The sequence below is a fragment of the Chelmon rostratus genome, chromosome 18, assembly GCF_017976325.1.
Source record: "Chelmon rostratus isolate fCheRos1 chromosome 18, fCheRos1.pri, whole genome shotgun sequence".
Lineage (NCBI taxonomy): Eukaryota > Metazoa > Chordata > Actinopteri > Chaetodontiformes > Chaetodontidae > Chelmon > Chelmon rostratus.
The window spans coordinates 24,175,307-24,187,458 of record NC_055675.1 but is presented as its reverse complement, the minus strand read 5'-3'; the positions used below and the strand labels follow the sequence as shown (position 1 = coordinate 24,187,458).

Genomic DNA, 12,152 nt, shown 5'->3' with positions numbered 1-12,152 from the left:
CCTGGGGATCATTTGTTTGGATCAACCATCTCACGAACGTCTTCATGGTCATCATGAATGCTGTGGAACAGTTTCTCAACCTTTCCTGTGGTCAGGAAGACCCCCCACTTTGAATCTGCAGAAGAAATGTTTCTGCAAACTGCCAAAATATGTTGAAACTTTCTTCAGTTTCAGTTTTTAATCTCATGTGATGACAGCGGTTTAGGTCTGGTTAGGTTCAGGCACAAAGACCACGTGGTTTTGGTTCTGAAAAGATCATGTTTTGTCTTGAAATAACCTGGTTTGAAACGCCCAGCGCTGTCCAGAGATGACTACAACTAGAAAACTCACTAATTAACAGGTTTTATGGTTACGAGCCTGAACCGATGCCTCCTTGAGTCCTGACTGACTGTCTGTGGCCCCCCTGCGCTCATTTTTATGCTAAGATAGTTGAATCAGAGCAGAGACTCTGGGGTCCTGTGGATCAGGACCTTCGTCCAGCTTCAGATTTGGCAGACAGATTCATGCTATCGATCTTATTTTAATGTTCGATTTTAATGTAGTTCAATAACTGATGAATGGTGGTCTGCTTGTACCCACCTCTCAAACCCGTCAATCCAGGAGCCCCAGGGGGCCCCAGCGGTCCAGTGTCCCCCTTCTCTCCCTTTGGCCCCGGAGGACCTGCAGAAACAAACACAAATATGGTCAAAACTGCTGACAAAATGCACGAGTGACACCACACGAACAACATAATAGAAGCCATTTTCAGTTCTTTACTAGCTACAACTTCTGTCTGTGCCAGCAGGTCATGAAGCCCAAAGTCAACGTGGACTCAGTTTAACTCCTGCTAACGAACTTAAGCTACGTCACAGTCACGTACATTTTAACCCAAACGTGATCTTTTCCTAAACTTAAAGTAGTTCTGCTGCTGAAACTAAAGCAAACTGGGACGGTTTCACAATGTTAACGTGACGACAAAGGTCCCATTCAACGGAGGTCAGATTCAACGGAGGTTTGGTTGGACGGCGGTTTGGTTGGATTGAGGTCCGGTTGGACGGAGGTCTGGTTGGATGGAGATCTGGTTGGATGTCTGGTTGGATTGAGGTCCGGTTGGATGAAGGTCCAGTTGGACGGAGGTCTGGTTAGACCGAGGTTTGGTTGGACGGATGTCTGGTTGGACGGAGGTCCGGTTGGATGAAGGTCCAGTTGGACGGAGGTCTGGTTAGACGGAGGTTTGGTTGGATGGAGGTCTGGTTGGATGAAGGTTTGGTTGGATGGAGGTCTGGTTGGACGGAGGTTTGGTTGGATGGAGGTTTGGTTGGACAGAGGTTTGGTTGGATGGAGGTCTGGTTGGATGGAGGTCTGGATGGATGAAGGTCTGGTTGGATGGATAGACGTTTGGTTGGACGGAGGTTTGGTTGGACGGAGGTTTGGTTGGAGGTCCGGTTGGATGGAGGTCTGGTAGGATAGAGGTCTGGTTGGATGGAGGTTTGGTTGGACGGAGGTCCTGTTGGATGGGGGTTTGGTTGGATGGAGGTCTGGTTGGACGGAGGTCTGGTTGGACGGAGGTTTGGTTGGACAGAGGTTTGGTTGGATGGAGGTCTGGTTGGATGAAGGTCTGGTTGGATGGAGGTCTGGTTGGACGGAGGTCTGGTTGGATGGAGGTTTGTTTGGATGGAGGTCTGGTTGGGTGGAGGTCCAGTGTGCCTGTTGTCTCCAGTGGTCATGTGCTGTTTGTTGGGGAGTCACTGGTCAACCTGCTCAGTCGGTTGGATGGAGGTTGTGAGTTTTCACATGAAAGATGAAACTGAGCTGGACATGAAAAGACAAAGGTTCGTCTGAGCTGCTGCCGTTTGGTCCTGCGGTTTTTCCGTAAAGTTCCACCTCCAGTAACAGAAAGACGACACAGATGAACTGCAACGTGTAATCCTTTCCAGCTGACGCGTGAACGAGGATTTAGTGAAAGTCGAGTCAAAGTTACAGCCGTGTTCAGTTTTACAGGCTTTGACAGAGTACGGTGTTTGTAATAAATGTGCACGTCATGAAAATAACTCTTTCAGAGCTGAACAGTCTTTTTCTTCTCTTCAGACAGACGTTTGTTTGGAATAAAAAAGGTGGAAATAAAAGAGACGCTCGCTCCACGAAGACTGTCAGAGAGCGACAAGAGCTTTAAATCCTGCCGATCAGGATTTTATCCAGTCACATCTATCATTTATCACACACACACACACACACACAGTCACATCGCAGCACAACATGAAGGCCGGACTGGGTCTTAAAACTGGTCTCAGGATTCAATCCAAAAGTTTGTTGTTGTTGGAGAGAGCAAGAGAGAGAGAGAGAGAGAGAGATCGAGCTCTGGCCACAATGGGAACCACATGTTTAACGAGGTGGACCACAACACAGCTCGTGGGAATGCTGAAAGATTCACGGTTTGTTATCGTCCAGCCGCTCTGATCCTTCGGAGTCTTCTTCGTTTGCATGTTTCTGATGTCGAGCAGCTGCTGATTCAGATCTGCACACATGTAACAGGTGACCACAGGTAATGAGAGGTCAGGAGGTCACATTCCGGGGGGAGGAGGGCGTCTGCCACCCCATCTGAGGGTGTGTGTGCTTGTATTTCTGTCCTTGTAAGGGCAGGAGAAGCAGCGGAGAAATGAAAATGAGGACTGTGGGGGTCAGGTCGGGGTTAGATTTATTGTTTAGTGTTTTAGATTTGGTTTCTGAGTTTGTGGCGCCGGGAAACTTTTCTTCTGCCGCTATTTTCTCACCTTTTGTAGCTCAAACGGTTAACAGAAACGATTATGGACTCATCATAAAGAGCTGACGTGAAACATAAAAAATGTCGACATGAAAACGTCGCGACAGCAGCTCTGCAGGGCTGAACTTCCTGCTTCTTCAGCTAAATGCTGACGTCGGCATGCTAACATGCTAATTTTTCACAGGTATAACATTTACCATGCTCACCGTTTCACTTTAGCATGTTAGCATGCTAACATTTGATGCAAAGCACAGCTGAGACTGAGCTCTGCAGATATTTGGAGATTTGATTTTAGTGTTGGACAGGTTGAAAGCTTTGCCCAGATGGTGGCGCTAGATGAAAAGTTAGAGGATCCAAAGTTATTCCAGTCCATCCTGAGGGAGACATGAACGTTTGCTCCACGTGTCTCTTTCAGATCTGATCAGGTTGGACAGGGTCGGGTCCAAATGAAGACATCTGCTTCCAGATGCTTCAGTTTTCTTCTGCCTCTTCATCCTCTCCGTCTTCTTTTTGTTGATGCTGAGGACGCTGCTGCCAAGTTATCTGCAGTCACAATAATCAGTGAAGAGTTGAACTCTTCAGTAGCAGGAACTGAGTCCTTCGCTGAGAGAAAGCTGGACCTCTGAACCTTTTCTGACTCACTCAAACCTTTACGGGCATCACTTTAGAAATGTCTGGAATGCCACAAGTTCACGTTTGAATGCAAATTATCTGCTTTTAAAGTCTCTGCAAGGTCCTCATAAGTACTAAAATACAAACATGTCTCGGCTTTGTTCGCCCTGGTGGTCCTCGTTAATAGTTTGTTTTAGCAGAGCTTCACATAAATCTTTTGGCTCTCAGAGTCCGATTTGTTCAATTCAACAATAACAAGACCAGAACCCTCCAGGATCAGCCTGGAAACATCTGACGGCACAGAGGCCAAGAGTCCGTCCATCCGACCTCCAGCCTGAGCTACGTCTACTGCAGGGTGGAGCAGCAGCACAGTGAGGCCGTCCCTCTGTCTTCAGCGCATGTGTGAGAGACAGGCAGTGTCAGCCAGACGTAGGTTACATGTAAGAGGAGATAAGGAGCATGTTGTAACGTTCATCACGATGACGAAGGACTCATTAATCAGGTTTTATTTGAGGATTCAGTCACTTTAACCAGGAACAGATGGAGGAACTGGGGTCAGGAGGAGGCTGAGGCTCAGTGTCTGTCATGTTGAAGACACATTTACCACACTGGCCTGAACACAACAGAACATTTGTTCTGGAAACCCTCCGAAAATGACTTTTATTAGATAATATAGATATATGACACACTCATAAGATCAGATGTCCTTTTTAATTAGAGAGAGGCCGACACAGAGCGCTGCATTATGGGTTGTTTGTAGCTTTAATGTCGCTAGGCTAACCAGTTTCTTCAAGTCTGCTTGAAGTGAGTCAGTTACTCACTTTGACTGCAGGAGTGATTCATGACGCGTCGGAAATAAACTCCTGACGAGTGAAACTAAAAACACCTTGAAAATGTTTCTCGATGTCTTAACAGGTGTTCACAGGTGAAGAGGAACGGCCGTCTCACAATGAAACGGTCCAGCAAAACAACAGAAGCAGAGCGGTTCTCATCGGAAGGTCGATGGTTCGAGTCCCGGTTCCTCCAGTGTGTGTGTGTGTGTGTGTGTGTGTGTGTGTGTGTGTGTGTGTGTGTGTGTGTGTGTGTGTGTGTGTGTGTGTGTGGGTGTGTGTGTAGTAATATGTAAATGCAGTCTGTTTATTAACCTTTATTCTGAGGTCACTGTGTGCTGGATGTCAGTACTTGTTGGTCACCTCTCACAATAAGCTCATAATACCCACACATGCTACGTACTCCCACATGTTCTGGTCATGTGACCACATTCTAACCCTGAGAGACATTTCAGATTGTCAGATTTCACCTGGTCGCCTGCACAAAAGCAGTGGATGGATCACTGCAATGCAAACAACAGGGCCGCTGTTCTGTCTGGATCAGGATGAATCTCAGGACAATAAGAACATGAAGTCAGCAGACTGATGTGAAAAGCGACGGTTCAGAGTGTGAGTTGAATGTGAGCGTGTGAATCAGCTCCGGACTGAAGCAGCTTTGGGACTCTCAACGAGTAAAACAAACATGCCGGTCAAACAAACGGTCAAACAAACGGTCCTCCGACGACGCCGAGGCTGGAAGTGTTTCCAGACCTCAGATCAGCTCGTGACGTGCGACCAACTCGGCACAAACTCGCTCAGCCACCCGAAGCTGCGTCGCCACGCTGTCATGTGATGTTACTGTAAGATCTGGACTTCAGTGTGTACGAAGTCACCATCTGGAAAACACTGAATTAGAAAGAAAATGAGAAATATTGTCGCCTGACTGGGGACGTGTCCAGCAATGATGGAAAACTGAGCAGTGTCAATGATGGAGGGGGGAATAACAGCAAACTTAAAGCCCCTGAAAACTGGCTCCATCAGCAAAAACTGAAGTTCAGGCTCGGAAAAACGTCCCGGAAGCTTTAAAGCAGCGATAATCAATACTTTATAAGAGTTTATGGACTGACGACGTGAAAGAGGTCATTGTTTAGCTGATTGTTCACTGTTAGAGACTCAGCCACAGACCAGCTGGTGCACATAGAGCAGCATTTAGCAGCTAAAGAGCTGGAGGAGACCAAAAACAGAGCTAAAAGAGAGAGAGTACGGCACTGACGTTCATCATGTGACACAAACACGAGTCAGAATGAACGACAACGTCGCTAAGTTCAACATATCAACTTAAAAGGTGCTGAAACATTATTTTAGAGCACGACGCCACGACTGTGGTCAGATTCTGATTTAAAGGTTGCAGAATCCTGATTGGTGCACAGACATACGTGACGTCACTTTGTTTTCTAAATTAGTCCTGCCCACTTTACATCAGAGAGAAGAGACAGACCTCACAAAAAATAACCAGGAGATGAGTCTACTGCACACAGAGAGCATGAGGCGTTTAAGGCCTCTGCTCCAAAAGCTGTAACTGTCAGCGTCTCCCACACAAACCTCAGATCATGAAATTATCACCTGTCAGTCACCACGGAAACAGAGCTCGAGGCAGCAGCAGCAGATCTGAATCTCAAAGCCGTTCAGCAGCTTCTCCCAAATCAACACATTCAGATGTGTTACTAATGTGTTAATATTCAAAGTTTTAGGAAAACCAGCCGATAAACCTGTAAAAGCATGTGTGAGTTTCATCTTCAGAGACATAACCTGATGCAAGTGAACGCAGCATTTCTCTCTCTCACACACACAAACGCTGCTGTCAAACTGAAAGGTAGTTGTGGTGTTTGTCAAACACTTTGACCAGACCACTAGGCTGAACTACTGTACTGCCAGATTCCTCACATCTGCTTCAGGTCTGCTTGCTGCTGTTAAAAGTAAACGGGGGGGGGGGGGGGGCAGCATTCGGTCTTTAAGCTCCACACAGAAAACTGCAGGTCTGCTCATGACGAGCTTTTCTGTTTGTCCTGTCTGTGCTTTAATCATTCTACTCTTTTATTCTCTAACTTCTTGCTGAATGTGTTTTCTTCTTTTTACGAACTTTAAATCCAGCATTGTTAACGTCCATCTTTAGCTTCATCGCTGCCTTTGCTGACACGTTGATGCCTTTCTTGTCGTCTTACTGCCACCTGCAGATCACTGGCATGACGTGAAACCACTTGGGGGGCCGAGTCACCTACATGTACGAGTATGTGCGCCCCATCGTGCACAACAAAACACAATGAGGATCTGCTGATTGACAGCTGCTCCACAGCAGCAAATGTAGGCTTTGACCTTTTAAAATCCACTTTCCAAGTCATTGAATGATGATCACCGCACAGATTTACAGTGTTACAGTTGGAATACATTTTCCCTGGGGGGGCACGTGCTACCTTTACATGTCGCCTCCCTCGTCAAAAAGACTGCAGGCGACACTTCAAACAGCTTCTCATGAGTCTTTACCGTTAATTCAACGAGAACCATGTGCAGCACGAACATCACTGAGTCACGCAGAAATTAAAGGCAAATAAAGAGAGAGAGGGGGCACAGAGCAGGGGGGGGATAAACATGGATAGAGATGTAAAACTGTTCTTGGCTGAGGTGGCTGCCAGCTAACAACAAACAAATGGGCTGAAAGCGGAGCTGAAACTAATGACAGAGCCGAGTGGCGGACTTTTCATTCTGGCGTCTCAATTGTTTCCAGGCTCAGGAGAAACTGCACCCCCCCCCACATGTGAAGCAGATCAGGGGTCCCGTTCGGTCCGCGTCGCCATCGATCAGCTCGGGCCGCGTCCCCCGCCGGCATTACATCACGGCATTCCGATCCTGCCTCTAACGAGCCAGAGAAGTCGTTCTGAGGCCTGGCAGCGAGAGTCGCACCGCGTCAGGACCAATCACGTCTCAGCAGATCGGAGGAGGGTCGTAACCCCACGCCGTAGAATCACGTTCGCATGCCGGCGTTCGATCACGCTGCAAACATGCAGCAACTCCTGCAAATGATCTTTCTGGAGCACAAAGTTTCACCCAGAGGGATTCATTACTCCGAGAGCTAAACATCTCATGTGCTCCAGCTGTGCTCACATGTTTTTCATATGTTCCTGCTCTGGTTCGTTCCACAGTATCTCTTTGAATTCACGTGTGGATGCATTGTTGTGGAAATTCCACATTGTTTCCCACACATGCCTGTGATCCATTAAGTCCTCTCTTTGTCCACTTCTTCATGCTCTGTGATGTATAGAATTCTTCTCTTCTGCTGCAGTGAAAGAGCTTCTGCAGGTTTTTGGTTTCTATCTGAACGAAACCTTCCACTTCGTAGCGATTCTCAAATGATCTTGATTGAATTTCTGATATATTCATTGTTGTATGTTGCCAAACTACATCATATGCAGGTCAGCAGAGGTGTGGTGTTTACTGGTTGGATGTTAAAGTATTGAACGGACGCCTCTTCCCTGCCAGGATTTAGATATGGCACAACTCATAACTGAGCTCAGGTCAGCAGTCTCAACCATTCAAGCTGACATGATCACACAAACAGTCACCCGCAGCTCTTCACCTTACAGACATCATCTCTGGTCAGACTAAAGCACAGAATACATCCTCATCTTCTTCATCTGATCAGCCATCGCAAAGGTTTCATGAGACGCACCAAACTGAAAGCAGCTCCGTCACTGAATCACTGAGCAGTAAAAGCAGGAAGGTACCTGACAGGTACAGAGGAGTGCTCAACACAGAGAGATCTGTAAAACCAGAGCTCTCCGTCCAGAAGTCCGCAGCACAGACACGTGACGCAGGACGTGGTTTTGGTTAGAGGCCTGGCGTGACTCTCACCTGCTGCACAGACTCAGTGGAAACGTGTTCACGACTCGGCCTCAGTCTGAGCGTCTCCATCATGGTAACCATCGTTTGGACGGTTTAAAGTGGACTGAGCGCTCGCTTCACACTGGAAAACTCTGCTGAAAACATGGTATTATGTAACCCTCATTATTTATGTGGAACCCAATTTAGTCCAGTTCTAACTTTTGACCCGCAAATCACTAAATCAACTGACAGGAGCACTAAAGCTGACCAAGAGGGTACTTAGGGGGGCACTTAGACATCTCAAGTGCCCCTCTGGTGTCACACTTGGGCCATAATGAAGCACAGAATTGTCCCCTTTGGGAGCAGCCAAATCCCCGTTAAAGAAACAAAGAGCAGCAATCTGAACAGACGTCCATTCACGCCAGCTGACCTTCTAGTACGGTGAGGTTCTTCAGGGCCATGGAGTGCTCCCAGTCCTTCAGGCGGAGGTCCTCTGTGATCGTGTTGAGGATCTCCATCTCGTTCCTCAGCTGGGCCTCGGTGTGGACGTGGGTCACCCACAGACTGCTGGTGTCCTCTGTGATGTTGCTGATCTGGATCTGAGCAGCAGTAAGTGTGTCACTGTGAGTGTAAACGGATGGAAGGCTGCAGGAAAACGCAGCGTCTGACAGTTTGTTCAAATGTTTGACATTTAGTGTAAGATGTGACCAACCTGCAGGTCTTGTATCTTCAGGTGGTGAATACTGATGTCATTGCTGAAGGTGTGATTGACAGCTCCCACCGTCCAATTAACCTCGTCCACCTTCTCTCTAAGCCTGCTGACCTGTCCTGAGGTGTCCCTGAAAGCGAACAGAAACAAACAAAACCTTATTTTTCATGTCTTTACTTCATTAGCCGAGGAGTTTCGCTGTGAAATGAATATGTACCTGAGCAGAACTTCCTGGTTGTGGAGCCAGGTGGAGGCTCGGGACACCTCCGCACTCAAGCCCGTCATGTTCCTGCCAGTGGAGGTGCTCAGAGAAGACAACCTGTCGTCCAGCTGCACAAGGTAGCCCTCTGACTGCAGGGAGTGAGACTGGATGCTCCTCAGCTCCACCTCCAGGCCCTGTGGGCCAAAGAACCCAGCACCATCATCACTGCTGTCACAGCACTTCGTCATCAGCGTCAACGACAACCATGACCTCAAAACCAAAAACAGCACCGACCAGGAATGACAAGCGCTTTTGTAGAAGGAGCTAGGAAGTGTCACACAGCAGAACCTCGCTGGTGCCCAGGAGGTGAAATAGCATCTTTCCAGCTAACAGCTAACAGCTAACAGCCACCCTCTGGTGCGTCAAATTTGTATTTATGTGCAGTACTTGAGTAAATGTACTTAGTTACATTCCACCACTGCTGCAGTGTAGCGTCAAACACGTACAAGCTGACATTCCTGGAATATTTCTACAGTTCAGAGGAAGAATATTCACAGGAAGTAAAACCTGTTCCTACATTCACACGGTCACATGACTCTTGTTTTTAGACAGACTTGGCAATGTTTGAATCTTCTGGGTACTCATGTCCTGCATCAGGTCTCAGCTCCCTCAAAGCTCTCGTGTCGTACCTTGATGAGGATCTCCAGCCTCTGCAGCCAGTCGCTGTGGTTGTGGAAGAGGTTCTCCAGTTTCCAGATGTTCTCCAGCAGGTCGGCCTGAGCGGACGCCTCGCCCAGCGTCTGCTGCAGCAGCCGAGAGCGCTCCGACATCCGGGTCACGTTCTCCATCAGCACCTCCTGGCGCTGTGAAGAAACCTGGGAGCGAGAGACTGGGGAGGGAAAGAGAGTGAGAGATTAGTTCTGGGTGTCGATTCGCTGATCCCTTGGCGACGGCAGAGTCCCCAGATGGAGCATCACTCATCATCAGTCACTGCTGTCAGCCCTGATGAGTCAGCGTCTTAACGCAGAGCAGATGTTGATTCAGTCGCTCCGGCTGATTCTGCTCGTCTATTCTCGCTGAATGTATTGTTTTGTTGAATCAAGACCTAAATGTTTTTATGACTTCAGGACCAGTTTCCAGACTTGGCTCAGCGTGACGGTCTCTGCGCTGTACTGACGACATATTCATTTGGACTGATGTTGAAGTTGGCCTCTGCTCGTCACTGTTGGTCCAACACTTACAGGAGACGCGTCCAGAGATACGACGTCTGAGTGGAAAGTAACTGACAGCATTTCACTCGAGGAAAGTACTTGAGTACAATTTTGAAGTATCACACATGAAGGATTTCCACCCTATACCAGTTTATACTTCCTCCATCAGAAAATACTTTTTACTCGACTACATTGATCTGACAGCTAAAGCTAGTAGATACTCTGGTCTCTGGGGGCAAAGGGCAACGTTTCAGGGCTTCAGGTGTAGCCAGCAGCATCAGATGTGAAGACGACCTTTCAGCTAATGTCTATAAACACATCCTGCATGTGAACGCAGATGAATGTTTATAATTTCAGCGTCTTTTCGCTCTTCACACAGTTTACCAGCATGCGACCAAAGCCTGCTCAAACGTCATTGGTCAGCTACAAATGGAAACCAGAACGCTTCCAGGACCAAAGTCTTGTCTCTGGCTTTCTGTGCCTGCTAATCTTTACCAGCTGCTGTGGACTGTCCTCAGGTCCAGGATGGACGCAGAGGACCTTGGGGGACGTTTGTGGTTTCTGGAGCCTTAAAACAAGCAACCTTCGTGTCCTCTTCTTCATCTCTATTCTAGACTAATTTCACTTTTCATTAGTTCTACACGGGCTTTTAATTGAGCTGTTTTACTTTGTTCACTGTTTTCATTTACACATTTTTATCTGTAATCAAATCATTTAATATGGATTTTATGTTCTCCAATGAGTGTCTGTATAGTCATGTAAAATGTTGAAAAGGAAGCATTAAAGTCCAGATGTTAATCATCTCACGACCCTGCAGATTCATCTAACGACCTTTTGGAGGAGCAACGATTAAACTGCTGAACTGGAAACAAAGCAGTGAAAAATGGTTCCACCTCAACACAGAAAAGAAAAAGTCATATCTGATAATACATCAGTCACGAGGCCACTTTTCTGCAGAACTTGTAGTGGAGTATTGTTGAGTAGAAGTACTTCAGCTTCCCCAGCAGTGTGTTGTTCTGAAATGACTCTGACAGGAACATGAAAAGGAGCTGGACAGCATGTTTTCCTCGGGGGGATTGCGGAGCGTCTGGGGACAACATGATCTGAGCTCCACACGTGTTTATTTAGCTGAAACATCACATTTGCTGACAGTTAGCGGATAACTGATGAACCTTTCTTCTCTGGTTTCTGGCTGCGGTATAAAGGCCACTTCTTCTGACCGTGCCTAATGAGAAAAAGCTCCTCGGTTTTATGTTGTGTTGAGAGAGCGTCGCATAGTAACGGCCCGATAGCCGACGTTACGCCATGACGACGTTCTCTCTGCAGGACGGCGAGGGACCGACGTGTGCAGAACGTTCCGGATGGAGGGAATTGGGATGATTTGAGAAATGAAAGGAAGAAGATGTTTCCCTTCACACATGCCCTTTGACAGGCTGATGTCCCCGACAGCAGATATCACAAACTCTGAATGTTCCATGTATCCAAGAGGCCGATTCAAGTGTGTTTCTGTTTGTGTGTGTGTGTGTGTGTGTGTGTGGCTTCATGCGTTAGCATCAAGGCCAAGAAACGCCTGCATGACCTCAGGGCCAGAAAAGTGCTGCAAACAAACCATCTACATTCCTGCTCATTATGTGAGCTGGGTTTATTCCTAATGACCTGAAAACTAAATAAAATCTCTCCACTACACAGGGCAGTTAAATGATGGTCTGTCAGTGGTTGAGTCCTTTCAGAGGAACACACACACACGCACACACACAGACACACACACACACACACACACACACACACAACATGGAGGAGAGCCGAGGACATCGTGGCTGAAAGACGAAGCTCGGTTGGTGCAGGTTGGTGAAACTATGACGAATAGAAATCTGTGTGATCATGAGCAGTTTATGATGATTAAACCTTCTGCCTCTGGTGTGTGTTCCAGTTCCCACAATCCACCTTGTTCTACTGTGCACCACCAGTCCAGTCGTTGGCACTAATGTGCCCG

At 47.4% G+C, this 12,152-nt stretch overlaps 1 protein-coding gene across 1 annotated transcript in view; it reads right to left on the bottom strand.

Annotated features, from left to right (window-relative positions):
* The window catches only part of scara5 (scavenger receptor class A, member 5 (putative)), a 57,642-nt gene that overhangs the window by 23,563 nt on the left and 21,927 nt on the right, over positions 1 to 12,152 (bottom strand). The window contains exons 4-8 of the mRNA XM_041958706.1: positions 9,638 to 9,837; positions 8,964 to 9,142; positions 8,750 to 8,876; positions 8,468 to 8,636; positions 580 to 660 (exon numbers count right to left, since the gene is read on the bottom strand). Of these exons, the coding sequence (XP_041814640.1) occupies positions 580 to 660; positions 8,468 to 8,636; positions 8,750 to 8,876; positions 8,964 to 9,142; positions 9,638 to 9,837 (756 nt within the window). The remainder of the gene's footprint in view (positions 1 to 579; positions 661 to 8,467; positions 8,637 to 8,749; positions 8,877 to 8,963; positions 9,143 to 9,637; positions 9,838 to 12,152) is intronic.